This window comes from Parasteatoda tepidariorum, chromosome 7, assembly GCF_982258835.1.
Source record: "Parasteatoda tepidariorum strain Cologne lab strain chromosome 7, Ptep-v5.0, whole genome shotgun sequence".
NCBI lineage: Eukaryota > Metazoa > Arthropoda > Arachnida > Araneae > Theridiidae > Parasteatoda > Parasteatoda tepidariorum.
The window spans coordinates 75,732,202-75,758,625 of NC_141761.1; the positions used below are offsets into that span (position 1 = coordinate 75,732,202).

At 27.3% G+C, this 26,424-nt stretch overlaps 1 protein-coding gene across 2 annotated transcripts in view; it reads left to right on the top strand.

Annotated features, from left to right (window-relative positions):
* Positions 1-26,424, top strand: part of LOC107449399 (lachesin-like) — a 207,838-nt gene that overhangs the window by 135,649 nt on the left and 45,765 nt on the right. For both annotated transcript variants that reach the window (XM_016064909.4, XM_016064910.4), the window contains exon 2: positions 21,981-22,087. In XM_016064909.4, the coding sequence (XP_015920395.1) occupies positions 21,981-22,087 (107 nt within the window). The remainder of the gene's footprint in view (positions 1-21,980; positions 22,088-26,424) is intronic.

Below are 26,424 nucleotides of genomic sequence, written 5' to 3' on the forward strand. Positions count from 1 at the left end.
TAAGAATTTACAAACTATACGAATCACACGGGAATTTTAATTTTTGCATTTATATGAGTGATATAATACATATAGTTCCATAAAAGCATTTCAATTTACATTCAAGTAAACATTCATATATTCAATTTCATCAGTTTTAAAGGAAGCTTACTGCACAGGGAAATGTTTTCGAGAAATGTTTAAGAATTCATAACACAAGCATTGATTGTCACCTATTTTTACGCCAGACTGGTAGAATAAGTAAAATAATGCAAATCATTTGTATGGGCAGATATTTTTCTTTCGCTTTATAAGTTTCAACGCATCGTCTCTAAGAAGCAGATTTCGGTTATATATATATGCATAGATAACAAATCCGTTCAGAAAAAGAATTTTAAATTTCAATTTTTCTTTATTTATCCCTCCTAGGTTTTTTTCTATTTTTTTTTATTTTCGATGATTGAATAACGCGATTCAGCTTTTCGAGTTTGATCCAAGAATTTGAGATTATGGGATTTTTTGTGCCATATTTTGAATCTGTTTATGCTTCCTGGTACTGAAGTTCAGGGCATAGAATTGAATTTAAGCATTTCTCCGCGTTTTTGAATATTATGAATTGCACATAAAATTCTTTTTTATTCGTTGAAGTTACGTTTGTTGAAGATTGTCTAGACATTTGGTTAACATGGGCAAAATTTTCAAAATAAGTTATCTACATTTGAATTGATATTTTTTTATGTAATTTTAAATTTAAAAAGAAAAACATGAACATAAAACTATTGGCTTAAAAGTAGATGAAAAATTTGAATATAACAATAACATATATGAATATGCCATTGATTATGCTTTTATGATAATATCACGGGAAATTTTTCAGTATTTTTAATAGTTTGAAATCGAAATATAGAGAGAAAATTGAAAGAAAGGTCCTGCATTAGTTTCACATTCAGCAATACTTGGTCTTTTTTTCAAATTTTGCAAATTTAAAAAAAAAAACTAAACAATTTTTTTTTACTATACATCAGTTACCTATATGCAAAGCTAATTTAAAATATCGTCATAAGTTTTTTCTCTGCTTCAATGCTTGCAATTTTTCCTTAATTATCTTTTAAATTTTTAAAATAAAGAAAATCCAGCCTGCTTATTCTTCCACTTAAGTTTGTGAAACTAATTAGATGACTGCATTTTAAACAATGAAATTTCAGAAAATAATAATTTCTGTAATTGTTTCTTAAATAGAGGGCATGATACATTTGCATTAAACATCAATTGAGTATCAATTATTTATGAGTTGTTAATGTTATTATTTATATAATATTAATAATAGATTTTATATTATTAATAATAATACATTATCATAATTTATAATAAAAAATACAATCTTGATAATTACATTGAAACAAAAAATGCTTGTCTCTTAATTTATTAAGTTAAAACTGCGCATTTAGTCAGTTTTGTATTCAAATGCAGATAATAGTAAAATATACTAGCATTTTAATATCTGCATAATTTCAGCAGTGATTAATTTAACAATGCGCTTTAAATCAATAAACTAAAGTGAAACATAGAAGAAAAACAAACGATAGTCAAAATTGTCCAATATTGTCTAATTATTTTACTTCAATTTAAATCAGTGTTCTAGAATATGAAAATAATCAAGATTTCTTCGCAAAATTTTATTGATATACATAACAGCTGCGTTATTTGCTGTAATTTTTCTTTTAATTTAACTAATTGTGTTACATTTGAGCATAAGTTGACTTCCTTGATGATGTGAAAACTTCATTTTCTTCAAAAAAGTATGAAAATTAAGAAGGTCGATACGTTATGAGTGATAGTCTTTATCATTTTTTTTATTAAATTTGACAGATGGTATTGTAAATCAAAGCTGGCAATATTTATTCTGTTTAGTTGAAAGTTGAAAGGAACATTAAGGACATGCATTTGGCTGCAAACATTTAGATTATAATTAGATTTAAATTAGAAAGCTAAAGCCATTTTACAAACAAATCTGCTAATACTATAGCAAAGCCGATGTTTTCGAATGATTAATAAATAAAACGTTCATTGAAAATTATTTTTCCTTTTTTATCGTTTTCCTTGACACTTTACCCAAATACAATGTTTCAACGTACTTTAATAAAGTTAACTGAATTCGGCATCTGTATTTAAAAATTTTAGTTCGTCACTAAATGTTTTTGAAAATACAAGTCTCAGTTACACTCATCCGAATAGATCGTTTTGAAGTTGGAAGAATATTAAAAATTTCCATGGTCGAAAAATAAAAAATTTTCAGCGAGAACTTAGTGATATAAATTTACAGTTCCCTAAGCTTTTGCTCAGATTTGAAAATGGCTGGCACTGTTTAAATTTTTGTTTTCTCAAAAATTAGAACGACTGAAATATCATGCATAAAATATTCATAAAAATATTAATTTTAATGTTTGAAATTTTGATACAGTTCTGAAATTTTGCAGATCAAAAATATGAATCCAATGAAAAAACTACTTCATTTCAGAGAAAATGCATTGTTGTGTCTTATTTATTAATTAAAGTGATTATTACGATGGCGAATAAAGTGATTATTACATAGGGTGATTAAAACATCGTGCTCTTTTACCAATCAGCATATTTAAGGTGAGACATCTGAACCAATGTAATTGAATTTTAGAACTTGAAAATATAATTATTAGACCAAAAGTTACTGAATTTTTTAGTTTTTTTTTCTTATAGATTTTTAAATGTAGTTTTATCAATATCAAGCAATGGCAAGGGCATTCAAAGAGTCGTATATTTTACTCCTTACTCAAATTTGCAGTTTTATTCTACACCGAGAAAAAAAAGTATGGCAAAACCAAGAATATGGCAAAATTTACCGTTCTTCCACCTCTACGAGAAAGCCCAAAAGATGGGTAATTTATGCCAAAGAACTTAGGTATTGATTTTGGAAAAATTTAGAGAAAATTTGCTATTGCAATATGTGATAAAACTTTGTAAATGAAGCGAGATTTGGAAATTTTATGATGATATCTTAGAACATGGTTTGGAATTAGTTTCGTTAAATTTGCTCTCATCTTTCAATTTTCTGTTAAATGTGTGATTATTACAGTCGTAATTTTAATAACTAGTATTTTTGAAAAGCCGTTAACATATGAACGGAAAAAACTACCGAATGAAAAATTTAAGTAATGTATATTTTTGTTCTATTAACCAAAATTATGCTTTTATTACCAAAAATGCCATTGCCATTTTGAACGATAATTTTAGAGTTTTTTTCTCCGTGTAATTTACAATTTCAAGAATATACATATCACAACAATTTAAAGAATACACACTTTCCATAATATGCATTTTTTAAAATATTTATTTAAAAATATAACAAGAAGGAGTAAGATTTTAGTGCTCCATTACTTTGGTAAATATTTCGTTCAGTTTAATGTTTCCTTTCTTGGAAAAACTACAATAAAATTTTGAACAAAAGAGTGTTAAATTGTATCATGTTTAAATAAATTGATAATAGAATTTAGAAAAATATTCAATCTGAAAAAAAATTTTCCAGCACTGGTATATTAGAGAAATGAAAAAAAAAATTTCCAAATAGGTATAAGTTAAAGAACAGAAAATAACTTTTTAAGGTAAGGTCTCATCTATCAAGTACTTTTCAATAAATTTGTTAAAGTAATAACAGGGAAAAAGTGTATAGTAAAAGCTATTTTATTTATTATTTAAAAATTGTATAAGTATGAAAATATTCCTAATAGATCTGAATTCAGAAAAAAATATTCAAAAAAAACGTTTAAGTTTATTGCATGCATTTATTATGTAGATAAAATTTAGCTTGAGATATGAATTTTTTTTATAAAATGATAAGAGAAATAAGTATTTTTTTCCAATTTAATATATTTATAGAAAATTAAAGGCTTATGCAAAGAAACAAAAATAAAAGCGACCGCTTTTTAAGGAACAAATTATAATTCATTTTTATAAATATAGATGGATAATCTCATCTCATAAATAAAAAAAATATTCTTTAAAATTTATCTCGTAATTCTAGCAGAATATTCCACCATAAATTTTTCTACCCAGTTGATACTGACAGACAATTTTTCTCATAATTTTAGCACATCGAAAGCAGATGAAAACTTTCAGAAAAAAAAGTAGGACGATAACTAGATAATCTATCTTATAAAACAGCGTTAAACACTGTGGTTTAAAAGTAATAAACGAGACGACGGAAAAAAAAACGACTAAAATTTTCAGGGCACGTTCATAGTACGAGTTTTAGTCGGTAATGAAGTTAGTACCTCAACTTAAAGAGTATAACAAACTTTTCGAACCCACAGTAGTGTGCGAAGTTGGACTTTAGGAGTATTTTTCTAAACTTCTTTTACAAGCGTTTTCTTTAGGATTTCTTTTCTTGCTTTCCGTTTTTTTTTATCTCTTTTTTTTTCTCATGTTCAAGGTCTCATCGTTTGGTTCCCACACAACTCTAGGTTTTTCGATGAAAATTCGGATTTATCTACTTTTTCCTCTTCTCTTTTATTTATTTTTTCTTTTTCTTTTTTTTTTCAAAATGAATGAACTATTTGAGAATTCAGGACGTAGAAGTTTTAAAAACTGTGTTTTCTTACAGTTCCTTGAATTATTCTCTATGTGATCACGCGATACTTGGTTGTTTAGAGAATATTTAACAATGTTCTAAATCCAATTTTCGAATTCGCATTGAATTTAAAATCAAATTACCAGACAAAAGAATTTATTCATGAGAAACAAAAAAAGTTGATATTTTCAGTCAAAATGAGATAGATATTTTAACTAAACGCGCTACTTACAGACATTATAAAGCTGAACATAGTGCATCAAGACAATAAATGTACCTGACACATTTGTTGAATTACTTCAATTTGTGAAAGAAAAGTATTTTTTATTTCAAAATAAGTATGTATTTTTTTATTATTAAATATATTCTTCATACATTCATTGTGTTTTGTTTGTCTACATTTTCAATCTTTATCTTACGCATAAATCATGTGAATCAATGAGGGGATACATACTAACACCAATAAAAATTTACCATTAAATAAAATTTAGTTCTTTTTTACAAAGCGTTCATATAGTTTCTACTCGGTGAACAAGAAAGGTTTCCAGTAAAATAACCGTAGCATATGGTAATGGCATTTCCGTTAAAAAATATTCATAATCATCCTTAATAAAACCAGAGCTAACGAAAATCATTCATTTGGTAATTTTTCCGTACATGCATCAAAGGTTACATATATATAATGGTTTTCAAAATTATAGTTTTTATTAAAACACATTTCATAAAAAATACTAACTGAACTGTAAATTAACCTACGGTATTATGATTCAATTACCAAACTTTACTATACATGCCAAATTTTTTCACATATTATCAAACAATATTTTATTGTTAACTTTACCAAAATCATGATGCTTAAGATCTTGAGAGTTATAAGTTTTTAATGCAAACCGAAGCTCCGTAAAGAGTACCTTTAGAAAATAGCGAAGTACCTATTACCGAAGCGAGTTCTACAGCCCTTTAGTAAAAATAACAAGATTTTTTACTGTTCCCATAGAGTCAAAAAAATGGTATATTTTACCATATTCGTGTAGTTTTAGCAATACGTTTTTTATCAGCGTATATTCATACGCTGATAAAAAAAAACGTATTGCTCAATAAAAAAAACGTAATGGTCAATAAAAAATAGAAATAAATGATGTACCATTCTAATTAATTTTGGATGTATCAAAATCGAGTGTTCATATTTTATTCGTCATATTAAATAAAATGTGTCATCCATCATGCAGCATGTACAAAAGGCAATTTATTACAATATATTCCACATTTTTCACAATTGCGTTAAAGAAATAGTTTTAATAATAATAATAGTTTTGCGAAAAAAATTTCTTTCACCTAATTTTTTAACAATTTGGTAATCGTTTTATTCGTCATATTGCATAATATGTGCCATCAATCATCATGGGACATGCACAAGGGTGATTAAAAAAAATTTAGTTTAAATACAATTTTATGAATTTCTTGCTAACACTGAGAAAATAAGTATGATCAAAACTACCAGAATATGATACGGTTCACTATGTTTCTGGTTCTTTTGGAAAAGCGAAAAGCTCGGTAATTTATACCGAAGTGCTTTTGTAATGATTTTGGTAATTTAATAGTAAAATATAGATTTTTTACATGTGATAAAATTTGGTAAATGTTTTAATGTTTGTAATTTCATCATATTGCTTCAGAGCATGACATAAAATACTTTGTTCCGATTAAATTTACTTTTCAGCTTTGTATTCTTTACAAAATATATAGTAATAAGGCTTATAGTTTTGAAAACCAAATTTTTTATTAAACTGTTACCATATAAACGGAACAATTGCCAAATGAATTGTTCAAATGCCGCATATTTTGACATTACTAACCAGAAGTATCTTTTTTTATTAGAAATGCAGTTACTGCACAGCACGATAATTTTACCAGAATTTTCGTCTTTATATATTATGTAGTATGTCGTTTTCACAAACGTTTTAGTAGACGTTTGTATAAAACGTCAATTTAACATCCAATTTCTGAGTAATTTTAAAGTATCCCCATAGACTGATTATTTTTTTCACTTTTAGTAATACATAAATAATTTAATATTTTCCTTTATTAATAATCTTTAGCAGAACTTGTGGGAAGGCAGCATGTGGTGTAATTTTTTTTAACCCTGTAGACAAAATAAATATTATATTTTTATTTTTTTGTAGACAAAATTGAGTTAAACAGAAAATGGGATGAAAAAATATTCGTATTTTTTCATCCCACAGAGTTTTCATTAACGTCATATAAATGGTTTTCAACTATAAATTTATAAAAATGGAAATCAATATTAACAAAAGTTGAGAGCCCACATTTTGGTCAAATTATTTCTGGCTTTCCCAACGTTCTTTGCCTATTTTAAGAACACTGTTTAAAGTAAATGCAAAATTATTTTATTTAAGATGGAAGTTTAAATTTCTCAAGTTTGTGAAGGTATTGAGTTTTATATACTTATAAACGTTATTTGTTTGTCTGGTGCTTAGTTAATTTTTTAAACTTTGTTTTTTCTTAATTTTAACTAATTTTAGTAAAATAAAAAAAAAATAAATTTGTATAATTTTTCATATTAAATTTCCTATTGCAGAATTTTTTTTCAATCAGTATATTCTAAGCTAATAAATTTTCAATAACAGAATTAAGAACTTTTGTTTAATAGTGTAGCTATTTAATCATGTATTGCAATATTATACATTATTGCCTTTTTTAAAACTTGTAGCCTTCCAAAGTGCAATATTTAAATACAAACATTTCAACACATGCTCTGCAGATAAATTTTATAATCTTGCCATGAATTTCAGATTAATACGGATGATTCTGCTTCTGAGATTAATAGTAGTTAAACTCGAGATTTAAATGAAAGTGTTAAATTACCTAATGATCTGAAAGCATTTTGCCCGCATTTATTAAATTAGTTTATTCATAAACTATATGTAAAATAGTTTTTGCTGATTATTTATTACATTTTTATTATTATTTCAAATTATTATATTTAATAATAGTCGACAAATTTTGAAGTTTAATATAGACAATTCTTTACATGACTTTAAAGAATGTCATTTTATAAGATAAAATAAGAAATTTGAACGAGATCAGTTGAAGAGTACTTGAGAAGTCGAATTTGGAAAAGCTCTACACTTAAAATTTAATTTCGTAGAAAATATTTTCCTGATTTCGATAAAATAATCAATTTTGCCTTATAAATACACTTTCTTCGAAATATATTTATTATCTATATTAATTTCCTTATTCATTTGTTTACCTTTCAATTTAAAAATAAAATTATCAAAAATACAAATAAAATTATTGCGCACAAAATGATTAAAAATAAAATATGATTACTAAATATTTATTCAGAAATATTTTTTCAAGTAATTATCTTTGTATAACCAATTTTTATAATTGTGTGCAAAAATTTCAAAATTCGTTTAAAAAGTTTTTAAGATAAGTCAAGGTACGCAAAGTGTATTCTTAACATTGAGAGGACAAAACTTTCGCCCACTCTCCTGACCAATTATATATATCTCCAACCACTTATAATAATTGTATACCTGACCTATTAGATTTGTAGCTATTTTATTTTTATTTTATAACCATCGTTGAACTGTTAAGCTAATCTTCAGTTTATGACTACAAATTTTCAACTCCGTATCCTTGTAATTTCGCACTACACCCAATCCAGAAGACTCCTCAATCAAGCTTTGGACGAAATTTGCCTTCATGAAGGGCTTTTTGAATCCGCATCTACGTTACATGAAGAAGTAAACCGCGAAAAACTCTCACGGTGAGCCTGATTGCAAGTGGATTCTAACCCATAATCCGTCTACCACTGAGTAAATTTTACAGCTGCTCAGTGGTCGCAGCTAGCTGTCTTTGGGTGTGGAATCGACCAGACATTGCTGGGTTTCGAACTCGGTTCACCTTATCAGGATGCGAGCGCTCTATCCCCTAAGTCACCAGGGATCAGATCGTGGCTATTTCTCATATTTTGAGAATCAGAAATCCAGATCCATCGGAAAAGAGGTTGTTTACTCAGAAAAAGTAAATTTTTTGTGTCCGATTTCGCAACTTGAAATATCTCCTGCAATAGACATATGTGTGCTCGTCAATTGAAAATGGAATCCGATCACTAATATCAAAAATAACTCATTGTTTTTTTTTAAAGAAATCTACTTCTAAAATCACGCTAAATTTTTTATTCACTACTTAGTTTATTTAAAATTAAAAAAATACTAATGAAATTTATTTAAATTTCTTAACATTTTATTAACTAACTTAGCATATGTTATTGCTGAAATTGAAGCATATAAGTATGTTAAACATATGCATGCTGTTTAATAAAAGCAATCACTATCATTAAATCTACGTTTAATGTACTTGTTTTCATTTATTGTTTGATTAAATTTTTCAAAGTTCTCTTACATAACAATAAAAAAAGGATTGATAAAATCTACATACATTCAACAGTTTAATGCAATTCGAAAGAAAGCGTTATTTTAATATTTGTGAAAGCAATATCAGAAAATTTATAATACGCAAATACAAATTCAGTAATCTCAATTTTAAATTTTATTCGATTCTTCTATTTGATTAAACCTTTGATATAAATGGAACACGGGTTTCTCTTTTATGTAATTCTTTATCACAATCTAAAATTTGTTTTGATATTTTTTAATTCGTAAGAAACAGTCTAATAGTTACTGAAAATATTGTTAGATTATCGGAATTATATTTGTACTAAAACATAAAATCCTGAAAAAGTAGTTAGAAAAAAAAATTTTTTTTTCATTCATGATCAAAAATTTATCAATAATTGTTCTTTTTAAATTAAAGAAATTTCAGCAATGCGTAACTGTTTCTCTTCGCTCTAAATAGCAGCAAATAATTGCAAATTTGAAAAATTATTGTTAGGAAGTGAGCCCTATTTGGAAAAATTTACGTTTTACGTAGAAAAAAACACCGGAGTTTCATACAATCAAAAATTATTAAACTGCTAGATATAATATTTGTCACTTATTTTAACACAAATTTATACAAAATAATTAATAAAGTATGAAAATTAAATGTAAAAGAGTGTAATGCTTCAATTCTATAGGCAGATTATCAGAAATGTTGATACAAACTGTACGAAATATAATATTACTAAATGTTATCACTTAAAATTAGCGAGTAAAGGATAACAATTTATTCTGTGAATATAGTAACTTGTTCTACAAAGTTTCAAATTTTCTTCTAAAAGATTCTTATTGTGAATGTTATAACCGCTAGCAGCACGTCTCTTACTAAGTAGAAAAGAGTCTGATCACTGATAAAAGGCAAACTCTCCGCGGAGCTTTATCGGAAAGTTCAGTCGTCTTTGAAAAGCCTTATTGACCGATAATCAGCAGTCGGTAGTGCTGCAGTTTACACAGCATACAATCCCGAGCCACGCGAACACGTGCCAAGAATACACGTCTCTTGGCATCAGCTTGAAGAACCCCGTAGAAAGCAAAAGTGATACAATGGACGATTTTTCTTTCAGCATGACTGAATCAAAACTTTGCATTTCATTCTCCAAGTTGAACAAAACAAGAAAAAAAAATACATACCGGAGTTTTATCGCTTTGACGCATCTTACTTTTTTCCAGAATGTTCTGCATGCTTTTTTTTTTTTTTTCTTAGTTTTTCCAGAACAAACTCGATAAAAGCTACAAAGTGAATAAATAGTAAGCTGGTTTATTAAGTTTTAAGGCGTTGTTTTTAACTATTTCAATGTCTTATACAGACATTTTTTTCTTCATTCTTCAATTTTATTCGAATATCAACGCTCTCATCGAACACGATTTATTTACCAATTTCTTTTTTTTTTTTTTTCATTTTTCTACAATCTGATTTTATTTTATATTTTTCTTTTTAAAAGAAAACGATGTTTTTGGAAAAAACTAGAGACTCCAAAGAAACGTTCGTAATATCAAGGGTATTGATTCCACTTTACCAAGTTTCTATGAAACAGGAACTCGTTTACCTTCCATCGCACTGTACTACTTTCTATTAAAGACGTGATCCTCGCGTTCAAGTTCTTGTTTTAATGAATAGGCAGTTATCCTGGTTTGTTTGATTTTAAAGAAAGAAACGGGTTTTATTTCAACATCTTTGGGAGTGAAGCTTGCATTTTTTTAACCTCTTTGACAGTTTTAAAGAGCTTTTTAAAGTATCTTTTTACAACATTCTTCTTAGCTCGCAAAAGCGTTTCTTTCCTTTTTTTCTCGATTCTGTGAAATGAAATTTTTTTCTTCAAAAGACAACGTTCAAACGTTTTTATGTAGCTTTTCAGCCCTTGTATTTTGCGTTGAAATACATATATATATATATATATATATATATATATATATATATATATATATATATATATATATATATATATATATATATATATATATATATATATATATATATATATATATATATATATATATATATATATATATATATATATATATTTCAATAAAAAATTGAAATATCGAATTTGATATCATGTCAATATAAAAATATTATGTCCATAAGCTTCAATCTACTGAAAAGATTTTTTACTTACCTTACCATTTCAAATATATTTTATTTTTAATTTTTTCAACCAACAAACTGGTTTTTTTTCTACTATTATTTTTTCAACTAACTTTTTCAACATTGGTGTCGGAAAATAAAGAAAACAATAAAGAGTTACGCTTGAGTTAAATGATTTTCATTAAAAATATATATTTTTAAATTATGATTATAAACATTAAAGACTTTACAACAGATAATCAAAAAAAAAGTTAAATCAAATATTTTTTCTTAAGCGCATTCAGAATATTAAATTAAAGTGCAATTGTATGGTTTTGATTACGAAATGCTGCGAACCATAGTTAACATAATGGTACATTAGTTAGATAATATGGATCTGTATTAAAAGTTATTATAATAATCTGCAGTTTCTCATTATTTAACAATATAAAGAAATATACTACTTACATAGTATATTTAAGATTGAGCGTATGGTATAAAAGGGGTACTGATTCCACTTTAACAAGTTTTAATAAAAAATAATTGCACTTTCCATCGCCCTGCACAACTATTTATTAAAAACGTGTGGACTCGAGAATCACGTTCTTGTCTTAAAGAATTGGCAGCTAGTTTATTTAGTTTTTAAGGTGGAAACTGGTTTAGTATAAATGTCTTATGGAGTGAAAAGTGCATTTTTTGAGCTTTTTTAAACTTCCTTGACTGTTTCAAAGAGATTTTTTAATTATCTTTTTACAACATTCCTTCTAGTTTGATGACGCATTCTCTTCTCTCGATGTTGTAAATTGAATAAGAAAAAGTAATTTTACCACATTTGTTTAAACGACAACGTTCAAAAGTTATTTTTTTTACAGCGCTTGTATTTTGTATCGGAAATTGGAATACTCAACGCAAGTATTCAAATATGCTTAAATTTATTTATATATTTCAATAAATTTGAATCTATATTATGTTTTATATTATGTGAAAAATTTGAAATATATAATTTAATATCAGTTAATATTATGTTTATTCACTGTATTCTACAATAAATATTCCCTTATCTGCATTTGGAATCATTTCAAATGCATTTATATTTTATTTTTCCAATTAAATTTTGCGAACATTGTTTCAGTCAGAAATTTTAAAGAAAAAATTAATAACTTAAAATAAGAAGAATTTTTTTTTCTATTTTTAACCATTATCCTTGCAATGTAAATTCCAGCTCTTATTACAAACTTTCTCAGTATATTTGATGGTTTAAAGCTATTTAACGACAAAATTGCCTTTTTTATCTTGTTTTTCATTTTAATCATCAATGGATTAAAACCAACAATTCAAATTCTAGTTTTTGCCATGTAGTTATGCCTACCGTATGATGACTCTAACATTTACAAATTATTTTACAATTATTTTCTTAATTTTCTCTAAATTTTCAGCAGCAATTTTCTTATGGTTCTAAACATTGTATGAGAAAAATCGAGATGACTCGACTTTATTGTCAAATGATACTTTACTTGATTATTATATTTCTTTTAAAATAAATTTTTCATAAAATTAGTTGCCAAAAATTTCTATACGGGTGGACCACTAAAGTTTTAAGCGATTTTACCCTTAAATATTATTTTTAACTTTTTTAAGTTAAAAACAGTTTTGGATTTTTATTCATACCGAGACACTAGATCTGTGCTAGCTCAGTGTGCATAGTTCTCAATTCCAAATGAGGTCACACAGGTTCGAACACCAGCTTCGATTGGTCACACGAAAGCTTCTCTTGGTTCGCTCTGACCACAATGCTGACATAGTAATATGAATTTCTTTTTTCTTTCACTAACAGAGTTCGAAAAAAATAAAAGTACTTTTCTGCTAAAATGGCAAGCACCCATTTTTTTAAGAAAAAAACTATTTTCCATGAAATAAATGGTTTTATATTAGTTTATCAAATGATAGTTTTTTTCCGTAAATTTAGCAGATTATTTCTTACAATTTTGAAATTTGAACATTGATAGCCTCGAACTCAAAACATAAGCTGGCTTCTCAATGCCCATATCTATGATATAATATAAATTACATACATTAAAGACTTTCCAACTTTTTTTTCCTATATGTATATAATACGAAATTAAGAGCTATCCTATCCTACAACACACATAGCTAATTGAACTAATGATAAAACGTATGCCCATAAAAGATCAATTATATTTATGTTTTTTAGATAAGTAACAGTAATAGAAAGGGAAATGTACTATTTCCTTTATAGAGGAACCATAACCAAAGAAGCAATTACTGAAAATATCCGAGACCAAATTGATTGCGGAGCCACTTATTGAATTTGAAGTGTCGATGGAAAAAAAAACTTTCATTTTTCTTTTTCTTTAAATCTTATGAAGCCAATCCAATAAGTCATTTTGAGTCTCTTTATATCTAGAGGTATGTTTACCAATAAAATGAAAGAGAAAAATTAAACAACAACATGAGCATCGATAACTCTCAACAATAGAAGCGACTCCACTTTAGAATTTCAATTTCAACCAACGGGAATTTTCCCACTTTCTTTCTCGCCCTCTTCAAAATATTTTTTCTTGTGGTTTTTTTTTCTCAAGTTTCTTTTTTTTTAAGATACTCAGTTTAAAGAAACAGCATTTCATCAGAGTTGTAGGTACTATAGCCCTTTTAAGAGGCAGAAAAACGTAAGAAAAAAATAGAATTGAATTACTTTTGACAAAGAAAACGCACCTTATTAACATCGATCATAAAGTTTCTTAAACGAAAAAATACAACTAAAAATAAAGCAGCCCGCCCTCGGGAAGAATTACAGCTTAGCCACGTTTTACCTTTTGTATATATATATATAAAAAAAATTCAACCAAAAAGTTGCATTTTGGTTCTTTCTTTTTCATTCATCATACTACCCCAAACTGTTACCCCCCTTTCGAAAGACTTTTCAAATATTTATTTTCTTCTTTCCGTGCATATCCATTTTTCACAGAAGTCCCCACAAAAACGGAGTAGGTTTGCCTATAGTATCGGAAACACATCAATGTTTCTCACAGTCTGAGTGTTTCTGAACTCCACTGGAATGGTATGAACTCTCCGTTTACTTTCGCTGCTGGTTACCATAGCATAAGGACTCAAAGTATACTTAGGTAAGGAATAGGGTTTGGCACGTAATATCCGCAAAATTTATTTTACAAGATGCTGTCCAATACTAAAGCTCGTGTTTTTTCATATTTTTTTCACATATGTTTTGAAGTAAATTGCTTTTTCAAAGGAAAATATTATACGCGTTATAGTACTTACTTTTTTGAAAAATGTATTTCATTTTAAATGATCTGAGTTCTATTTAAATTAAGAACAAATATATATAATCGTTCTTAATTTAAATAGAACTCAGAGCATTTAAAATGAAATACATTTTTCATATATATATATATATATATATATATATATACAGAAAACAAGGAAATAAATAAAAAAAATTATTATAATATAAATATTTTTAAAGAGATATTATGAAAAAAAAAGTAAATTTTATAAAATTAATGCAATTATTAGAATTTAAAAATTAAGGTAGCAAAATACCAATGAAAAGCTACAATCTAGACGTCAGCTAGATATCGCAAAATAGCGTTTTCTAATATTACATTAAAGTTTCCATTGCAAATTTTATCAATACAATGGTGCAAACCATAGAGAAATACAAAATCAAACAAACATAGGAAAGCAAGGAGCCAGAACTAACGTCCGTGCAGTCCGTGATTACAAAACTGATTTAAAAATATTTTCGAAATTGTTAATTTTTATAATATATGCTTTTAAAAATATTTTATTTAGTAAAAATTGTTCTTATTCTCCTTCAAATTTTTTTGGAATGGAATGTTCCTTAAAATTGTTGAATTTGGATTCATAGTCTTATACTTAATTTGGAATTATTTCTTACCATATTACTCACCTTGATTTGGAATTATTACTCTCTCTATCCATGTAACGAATATCTTAATACAAGTCAGTAAAATACTTGCTATTACATGCTTGGTTTATAAGCATAAAATGTTTTTAAATACTAACAAAGGTATTAAATGTTATTTTGCAATAAATCTTACCAATTTTAAAGAATTAATTGGATAATTATGAAACATTAGATTTAATTGTCCTACATATATATTTCTTATAAACGTATTTTGAGCAAATTAAAAAAACGGACCTCCCTGAATAACTTTTGATAATATGATCAGATATTCGCGTTTTAAAACTCAATGATAATGGTTTGAGGATATCACCTCAAATATACCAATTAATTCTAATATTTTAAGTAACGGAAACAGGTTCAATATTTTAAGTAACAAAAGCAGACGCAGAACCGTATTTTTCCTGAATAAGCATTACTTCATTAAAGCGGTCCAAAATTTGATCTACATAATGTTAATTTTACTATTTACGTATTTAGCCATATTTCAAAAAAAAATTAATCTAATTCTTTTGCACACAGTTATAAAATAATTTATCGAAAGATAATTCCATCAAAAAACAATTTTTAGTAATTCTTCATTAATTTTATTTTTTTAATTAGTTGATATGATAATGAATTTAACGGGCAATTTTTTTGCATCATTTTAATAAATTCAATTTTACGTGGCAAAATACAAAAGTTGACTGAAATCGAGTGAATCGTTCCAGAGACATCGAATTTTGTGAAACCGTATTTTAAATTTCTGATTTTCAGGAACTATTTGACCGATTTCGCGCAAATTTTGTATTTAACCATGCACAAATGCATTATTTAAAATTATGTAAAATATTTAGTACCTTACGATTCACAACTTATTTGACTATAATAAACTTTAACTAAACTAATTCAAAAATTGCGAGCAAACATTTTTCTATTCGTTTTCAAATTTCTCGAGATATAACAAAATAACCATGAAGTAAAATTAACATTAAGGTTTCCAAACTTTATATCGATTTCCTGACTAAACCGCCAGGGCCATATTATTCAATGTAGCTACCTCCTGTATGTAGGAGATCAAAAATCTAAATCCGTCACTTAAACGTATGTTTATTCAGAGAAAGTGCGTTTTTACGTCTAATTTCGTAACTTAAATTATCGTTTGTACTTATTAATGAACATATTTGAGCTTCCCTCTTCGAACCATTAAGATTGAGCCCTAAGACTTATAGATCCGAACGTTAGATCAAAAGTTATTCAGGGTTGTTCGACTTTTATTCGGAGCGCTGTACAGTAAGTTAGGAAAATACTCCCCAAAACGTATCTTTTCTGAATATACCTTTCTTATGAAGGATTCGAATTTCTGACTCCTAAAGTCTTGGGGGGGGGGGGTAGTCTCAAAATTTGGAGTCTTAAATTATAATTGCGTATTTCTCTATACTTCGAGAACTTTGTGAAATGAAAAAACAAAGTGAATTGGAAAATTTTGCTTACAGTTTTGAAATCTATTTATCCAAAGATAGTTCCACAAAAAAAACTATTATTATTTTCATATCAGAATATTAATTGCGTTTTATTATTTTATTTTAAAATAGTCGAAAAAATTTTGAATTGTAAGAATTTATAAAAAAAAGAAATTCAGAATTTTTTAATTTAACAATTTTTTACAACATTTTATAGAATATAGTTTAACATGTCAAAATATAACAGTTCCTGAATAGTACACGAACAGTTTTTGAGAATTGTTCTAAGTTCAAAACATACAACTTTTTAAAAAATTTATTTCTCAAGAACTATTCGGCCGATTTCATTGTGTATTTTTTCATTGTAGTCAACTAGTAATTTTTATACGTAATGTTTGAAAATTTCGCCATTAAAAGAACTGAAATAGTTAAATAACTCTGATTTGATAGAGTTACTAAACATTATCAGATGGAACCAAAATGCCATTAAAGTCTAATTGATATGCCAAACTTTTATACATTGAGAAGTTAGAGATTGAGTTTTAAAAAAAACTTAAAAATTAAATGATATGGATGACGATTTTTATATTTCATACTGATAACTTAGCAGACAGAATGAGACCCCAGACGTCCTTTTTTTTTAAATTTTAGAAGAATTATAAAGCCCCACAGCGAATAACAGTTCGCTTTAAAAATATGTTTTAAATGGTTTAAAAATCTCAATTATTTTAATTTTGAAGCTTAGTAAGTTAAAATAAATCCTGCATTTTATGATATAAATAGAAATCTGTGCATGAATTGGCACATTTCGCTTGAAATATTATATTAATATCGCTGATAAATTCGCAGTTCTCACTCCTGATTCAATTAGTCATTGAAAAGTAGTTTTCAAAACGTTATTAAAACATGGACAATTAACGTAGTGTAGGAAAAAGATATTTCTGGTGAAAAAAATATATAAAAATAAAGAAACAACACAATTTTGATAATAGAATTTACCGAAAATTCTTGTTTTCAAAATTATAATTCGTATTGCCACACATTTTGTAACAACTTCAGAAAAATTACCGAGTAAATGGCATTAATGCCATGCTCTAAGGTATCATGCTAAAATTTTCAAATTTTCAATACTTAACAAGTTTTAGCAATTATTATGAAATAATATTTCATTGTTAACTTTACCACAATCATTAAAAAGCGCTTCTGTAAAAACTACTGTTACTTCTCGTGTTCCCATCGAGCCAGAAATACGATAAATGTTACTATATTCTGGTAGTTTTCACGATATTTTTATCTCAGTTGCGCGAAATGAGGATATGGTATACTTTGCGCTACGCAGAACGAAGCTAAAACAACGTAAATAAAGTATAAATAAAAGTTACAGTAAAACCATAAATATACAATGAATAAGACACTGAGGACTGGTATAACAATGAGTCACCAAGGAACTATAGCTATAAATGAAATAATGAGAAAGATATTTGTTTGGAGAACCGGAATAGTACCATAATTTTTATTGTCTTATATGTGCTTTATTAAGATTGGCTTTTGCTTTATTAATTATTAAATAAATTTAAAATATTAATATTTTTATTTTTTTAACACTTAATCTTTGAACAAGGTACATTAAAATGCAATTCGAGAGAGATGTAAGAGACAGATGTAATTTTGCGTATCTGAGGTACCATTATTTACACTACCATCCAAATAATTGCTACAAAAAGTTTTTTAAAGTGTCCTCAAGTGATTCAATATAGCAAAGATCTACTTTTTTTCTTAAATTTTAGTAAAACATGTATCATATTCAGTAATAATAAATCTTGTTAAGAAATTTGCTACATATTTTAAAAAGCGAAGTAAATACCATTAGTTTTCTATTTTCGGAAGTATTTCACTTTGAGAGAAAAGTTGTTGAAAATTCTTTTTGACAGCAATATTTCAGTCTAATGTATACATACTTGTCAGTATCGAAAAAATTTTGACTTTCTTACTTTTTTTGCATCAAAAATAAACCCTTAAATTTAATCACTTTTCAGGAAATAGTAGCTTAGAGGGGTTATAATTGTTATGAAGTTCGGAAAAAATTACAATTTGAGATGATAATAATTCTTCTCATTTAAATGTGACTAACAAATAAATACATTTATTTCTAATAAATTAAGGATGAAAAAAACAATTGTTAAGCACTTATTTTTTAAAGAAATTTTATTATACATATCTGATATGAAATTCTTTATTTTATTTTTTTTACAATTCAAGAACCTGTTGCAAAAAAAGTATCTGAAAAAGTTTCAATAGTGCAAAATTGTATAATTTTTTCAGCCAAGTAAAATTCAAAAAATATATCATTTCCTGTATTAAGTAGATCTTGTTAAGACATTTGTCATATCCCAGACATTTTGGAAAGCGAAGTAAATACCACTGGTTTGTTATTGGCAGAAATATTTCACTTTCAGAGATGGATTGTTGTAAAATGTATTTGACAGTAATATTCCAGCCGAATGAAAAATTCTACACACATGTCAGTATTGAAGGATTTCGACTTCCTTATCATTTTTTTTATTTGTGCCAAAAATAAATCCCACAATAATATCACTCGCCCGGAAACTCTTTCGGAAGTTTGCCAACTTCCTGATAAACGCTGGATTTCCGAATGTAGAAACGTTGTTTGAAGATAGAACTTTTTTTCTCTTCTTTTTTTTATCGATTCAAAAAAAAAAAAATATGACTCTCAAGAAATCAGATCACATCTTGAAATCTTACATCGCGCAAAATATATATCAAAAGACAAATACATTTTTCGTCATTTCCGAGTTCCTATTTTTAGATTTTTTTACACAGGCTAAACACTTTCACCGAAACTCTATGTTTTATATAAACGTTGTAAGCATTTGTCAATATGGGAAAACCATATAAAACTACTCAGTACTTTGTTTCCCCTATTTTCAGTCGCCTTTCTGTAAAGGTGTTTTGAGAAAAATAACTTGTGACATCATGTTTGTTTTCTACTAGCTTTTAACGCTCTACAATAAAAATGTCTTAAAATAAAATTGGGAAAAAAAAGAACTTAAATACCCTATTTCTACTAAATAAAAATAAATCACTTAAAAAAAGAAACTTAAGAAATAAATAAATATTTGTACCTACTTTTTTAAGTAAACAATTTAAATGAAAAATTTTATTAAATAAATTTCAAAGAATAATTTAAAAAAATACATTACCAAATAAATAGCATAAATATTAATAATTAATTTATTTATAATTAATTTATTAATATTAATTTAATAATTAATTTGAATTCAGTCAAAGTATTTTATCTGAAATTTTAAATTTTAAAAAGGAATTATAATATTTCTGCAGCACTATTTGTGCATAAATCGTGAAAAATTAACAATTCATCTTGTTACTCTTTATAATGCAAAAGAGCTGAAAATATTTCTTTTATCAAGGAAAATATTATTGTTTCTAAATTTTTTTTTAAATATTACTTGCATGATGCTATGCATTTTTTGAATTGACCATATTCCAAAATTAGTTCAAATAATATTCGTTCCCCTAATAGTATTCAGATATAAATGTTTGTAGCACAAATTACACAAGTAATTAAAAATGAAATGCATTTTATTCTTAAAGAGGAAATTTTATTTGTAACTTCAAGGAATTACTTTGATCTGTCTAAAAACTGTCAGAAAACATTTTAAAAATACTCCTTATAGTGTTACATGTAAACAACTAATCTCTAAATTTGCGGAAATAAAAATTTATGCCAAAAATGAAGTTATTTTAAATCACAACAGAAAATTATCATAAAAAAAGACGTTTCTTTTAAAATTTAATGACAAATGTTAAGTTATTTTTAACTCAGAGAAGAAAATTATTTTTTAAAAAAAAATTCATTTTTAGTGTCCATAAGTAATAGATTATATTTTCTACTTAAATATTCTTTCAAAAAATTATAGTTATGTAGACATTGATTTATTATTAAAAGTGGAACTCTTAAACTGCAAAAATAACAATTCAAATGTCGCTAAACTTTCTTCGTTTTAGACGAAGCCGTTTACTGGTTTTTGCACCAAGCAAAGATTTCGTCACGAAATAACTATTGTCACTTCTTCAATGAAACGCCAAAATTAAAGAAATATTTCGTCATTCTAATTCTAAAAAAAAACATAGTGGCTAATGTATATACCCTTTCTAATAAACACTTTATTGTGGGTACCGTATTAGTAGATCTATGTCCCCCTAACAACCCTAGAAGGACAGAAATATAAATTACCCCTTTGCCCAAAGGGGGTTTCGAACTATGGATCTTCCGGTTAAAAGGTCAACTCCTTGACCGCATGACAACTGGTCGGCTTATAGTTGCTATATTTTCTATTGCCCAGAATTTATTCTAGTTTCATCATTCCAGTTAACGATCTCCCACAATGCACTACGGGGAGGTTTCGAGTTGAGGGAAGATCCATAGTTCGAATAAATGGTTTGTAAGGTTCCTAACCAAGTTTTTTCAAACTCAACCTTGCACTTGGAATTTAACCAAGTTTTATAAATGTTTACCCAGTGATTAAATTTTAATTAAGTTATATAAATTTTTAACCTAGTTGTAGGCGCAGAATAGCCAAATCATAGCTCTTGCGCTAAAAATTTACATCACTCACTCACCAATTAGAAGGATATAAATAAAAAATTTTCATTAAGCTCAAAGCGGATTTCGAACTATGGATCTTCCGGATAGGAGGTCAACTCCTTGACCACCTGACAACTAGTCGGCTTAAATTGTCACAATATTTTCGATTGTCCAGTATATATTCTAGTTTCATCATTCCAGTTAACGATCTCCCATAATGCACTACGGAGAAGTTTCGAGTTGAGGAAACATTTTCGTCATACATTTAAAACGTTACGTTTCGTCACATATCATGCAATTTCGTGAAGACATGATTCTCAAAATTAACGAAATTCTGTCCATTGATTGCCGAATCATCAGAAGTTAGAGTTTTACTTCTGAGAGGGCATGATTTAGCTAGATAAACTTTTAAGTTATTTTAATAATAAAACGTAAACTATGTATGCTATTTCATGAATTATAAATTCTTTCATGAGTAATTATCAATAAATTTTTACTGTAAAAAAAATTTAATCCGGAATTCCTATAATTGTAAATATAATATTATAATGATATAATATTATATTTAATTAAGATAATTATCAATAAGTTTAAATTATAAGTAAAGGATTTAAAATATTAGTGTCTAAACTATCACTTGGCTTCAAGTATCTATATTTTATTTAAATGTCACTTTCATATTTTTCATTGAATTTGTGCTGGAATTAAAATATTTTGAGAAAGTAAAATTAAAATTGAAAACTAGTAACTTATGCTTTGTAATGTTTTTTTATGTGTTATTAATGCTCTAAAAAGTTCTGGCTTATTTTAAAATTATATATTTTTTTTTTCTAGTTGTCGCTTCACAACCAGAATTTACAGAATTGATACCAAATGCCACCGTAGCAATTGGAAGAGATGCTGTTTTACAGTGTACTGTAGACAATTTAGAGAATTATAAGGTAAATGCTTTATGTTAGTCACTAACATTTTCTCCTTCAAAGCTGCAATATATTTTGTCAGTTGGTATTTCCAATTAAATCTCTCAAGTTTGATTTATTTAACATAGCGGCAAGAGGGAATAAAGCTGAATTTGGATGTGCAACACTGTATTGTTTACGCTGCTGACAAAAATGCTTCTTTATTTCATTACAAATTTCCTATCAATTTACTTTCTAAATCGTAAATTATCAACAGAAAAGAGAAAATTTGCATAATTAAGCTGATACTTATCTTTTTAACTCCAGAAACCATTACTTATAAGTCAGAATATTAAAAAAAGCATTCATATATTTTTTCCATTTAGTTTCTAACATGATCACCGCAAAACAGAATCACAGCCGAACAAGCGTATGAAAGAAAATTTTCTTTTACTGCAGTATAAAATTACAGTGTTTATTTTTTTAACGGAAATATGATTTAAAGTAATTTCAAGTTATTTTTTAATTACACTTAACATATTGGCTACACGAAACAAGCATTTTTTATTTTTCGAGTCTGATGTGAAAGCTCTTGTTTTTATAGTTTAAAAAAAATATTTTGGTCTGTTTAATTCATTGATAATATAATTTCCTTATGTTACCAAAAATTTAACAAATATAAATTTAAAATTACCTAACATTTTATTTGTAAAAGCATTTTTGTAATCTATATGGGGTATAAAAAATTCATTTTTTCCCCAATTTTATCAATTGAATCAACATGATTTCAAGCTGGGATCCTTTTTTAATAATTTTTTTAGTTTATTTCTAGGCATTTGATAAGACTAAATTAAATATTGCATGAAAATTTAAACTTGAATATAATTGGGTTAAAATTGTTAAGATGAAGGCTTATATATTTTATATATTTCAGTTTAATTTTTTGTTGAAATTTATGAAATTCTTTGTTTCTTTTCTTTGGTTTTTTAATACAAACAAAGAAATCATCCTTTACGTTGGGCACTTTATTCTATAATATATATATATATATATATATATATATATATATGAGAAAAAATCGGTTAAGCCCCCTGTTTGCTGCCACTCGGCAACCCTGATGATTGCTTCACATTAATTGTGTTTTCTTTGCAGAAAAATATTTTCCAATAAAGTTATAATTATTCACTTAACATCTATGTACTAAACGGAATTCTGTTTGCTTACGCTTTTGCCTCCACTTCTCACGTCCAAATATTTTTATCTATTAGTGTTATAAATATTGAGACATGCTGGTGAACAGAAGCAATTTTTCTAATCTATCATTTTTTTTTTTAAAAAAAAACAACATTTAGATTGATATAATATTATATAGTTCAAACAAATTTGAGGAATTCACAGGCGTAAGTTAATATTTTCGCTTATCAAACAAGAGGATATATTTACTTGTATCTCATTGTGTATGATGCTGATCATTAACCTCTAAATCATTTAACAGATCTTACCATGCTCTAAGGTTCCGTGATAAAATGAACAAATTTTATTAGATATTTAATGAAATTGTAATTTATTGTTAATTTAACCAAAATAATAACCAAAGAACTTAGGGAAAGTTTTTTGTGCATTTTGGAGTTCCCATGGCGCCGGAAAGATGGAAAATTTCATGATATTCATTTAGCTTTGACCAGATTTTTTTTTCTCAGAGTAAGATAAAATCGCAAATGAATTAATCTCTTTACATCTCAAGATGTGAATAAGATGAGTTGTATTTGAATTTCAAATGTTTGGTGTTTTGTCTTTTTAAACTATTTCATTGAAATAAGCACAGTTTTTTCGTTTGTAAAATTGAAAATGCGCCTTACTAATGTAATTAGGCAGTGTCGTTCATAACTTTGCTAATTTTTTATTTTTTAATAAAGAGTTTACTTACAAAACTTATTTAATAACTAATTTATAATTCTTGACTTTTTGAAACTAAACACAATGCTCTGATTTTCGTATTTTTAAATATGCTTAAACTTTTGAAACAAGCTGTATTGGCTTTAATTTTGAAATAAATGCCTAATCTTTTATAATTTTTTGTACTGAATTATTTATATTTGTGAACTCAAACTTCTAATTTTTGTGCCAAATTTAGGTTTCGGGATTTTCAAAATTTTTTAATGTAATTTTATTATTTGAAGCTTATTGAAATAGTGGAACATTAATGTAAGCTAGTGTTATTTATCAAGCGAAAAATTTCAGTCAGTTATCACGTAAGTTAGTGATCACGCGAGTTAGTTATCACAGCTGAGTTAGTTATCACTTGAAAAATTTCATCGTGGGTTCGATCCTCGCCGGCCGAAGACTCCCCGTGTAGTAAATGGTGACTGATGCACGTTAAATCTGTCGAGTCTCAAAGTCCTCCATGTTCCCACAACAAATCAATACCTCTGGGGGTACTGATCCAGGAGTTTCCTTGTCTTCTGGATTAGTTCAAAATTACAAGGCTACGGAGTTGAACGTTAGTAGTCGTAAACCCATGAAGTTGGGTCGGCTGTTCAACGACGGTTATAAAATAAAATAGAAATAGGAAGGGCCGGAATAGCCTGGTCGGTAGGGCGCTGGGCCCATATCCAAGAGGTCGTGGGTTCGATCCTCGCCGGCCGAAGATTCCCCGTGTAGTAAATGGTGACTGATGCACGTTAAATCTGTCGAGTCTCAAAGTCCTCCATGTTCCCACAACAAATCAATACCTCTGGGGGTGCTGATCCAGAAGTTTCCTTGTCTTCTGGATTGGTTCAAAATTACAAGGCTACGGAGTTGAACGTAAGTAGTCGTAAACCCATGAAATTGGGTCGGCTGTTCAACGATGGTTATAAAATAAAATAGAAATAGGAACTATGCTTAAGTAAACGAAATTAGGCATGAAAGGAAAATTTAGTTTGGATATAGTTGATAACCTAAAAATACTTTATTTGATTTATACATCAAAAATTAAATTTTTCTAATCATTATTATTGTACAGGATAACTTGTTTGACTGTTTCTATGACTTACACTATCAAGCCATGCCAAGCCTTTTTTGCGCTTTATAGCACAAATGTATTGTCTAAAAAAATTTAAATGAAATATCTTTCAAAAGAATATAATCACTTAAAAATGTACTCTATAAGGAGCTCAGGAAAATTTTGAGATAAATATGAGAAATATCTAAAACGAATGTAACACTTACTTCCTGTTCACCGTGGAAAAAACTGTTACATTTACGGATATTGTCAGGTAGCGTGCCAGTATAAAACTTTTTATTTCATAGAAAAATAATGTTATTTGAAGCGCCTGTTTTAGGTAGATAAGTACTTTTATTTTGACAAAGTATGATATTTTAACAACAAAGCAAAATAAAGAAACTCTATAAAATAATTACGTTAGTCTAGTGCAGTGGTCGGCAAACTTATTAGCCAAAGAGCCAAATATGAACATTACAACAATTTTTAAAAAAGTTAGGAGCCAAATCTGCTTGTTTAGTAAACTTTTATTACATTAAATAAGTAGTACACTAAATAAAACTAAATTTCATACTTAATAAATATTTATTAATGCGAACAATGTGCTTGCATCTCCTTGGAAAGTTTGAGTAAGTCAGGTTTGCATGTTGTTTTTAATTTTAAGGAAATTTGTACCCCCACTACTTTAGAAAAAGTATGCGCGCATGCTTGTGGTACCTTTGTATCACACCGGAGTACGCCGAAAACATACGAACAATTTAAGCCGGTAGCTTGTACATGGTTTGTGTTTACGTTTACGAAAACTAAAAAAATTAAACTCGATGTTCGTTAAGTATTTTTACAACAATTTAAAATTCTAATTACCTATCTATCTTTTTACTTAAACAAAAAATTATACATGTTCTCGATTTATAGAAGAATTTTAATTTATCAAAATAAGATGTAATTTTTTCGTACTAAGTTTTTTTTTAATGGAAATATTATTGCGCCTTCCGTGGATATTTGTGCCAGAGCCGCACTTAAGGAGCCAAAGAGCCACATGCGGCTCTGGAGCCGCACTTTGCCGACCACTAGACTCTAGTGGTAAATGCTAGACGAGAGCAGCATGCGTACGACCAGTCGATGCTGGGAATGAAACCCGTAAAAAAAGTTTGGCAAATTGACTTGCCAAATAAAAGATATCAAAATAATAATAAAAATCAGGTAAAGTATCAATTTGACAATAAATTCTAATTATAGTTTTATTTATTTGATATGTAAAGCAATAAAATAATTGTTCGAAAGTAAGAGCAAGTAAAGGAAATAATCTTAAAATGATTTGAGCGAGGTAGAGTCATAGTATAATAAGCAAAACTGTATGGCGAAAACTAGATTTTGAACTGACCGTTAATTCTGT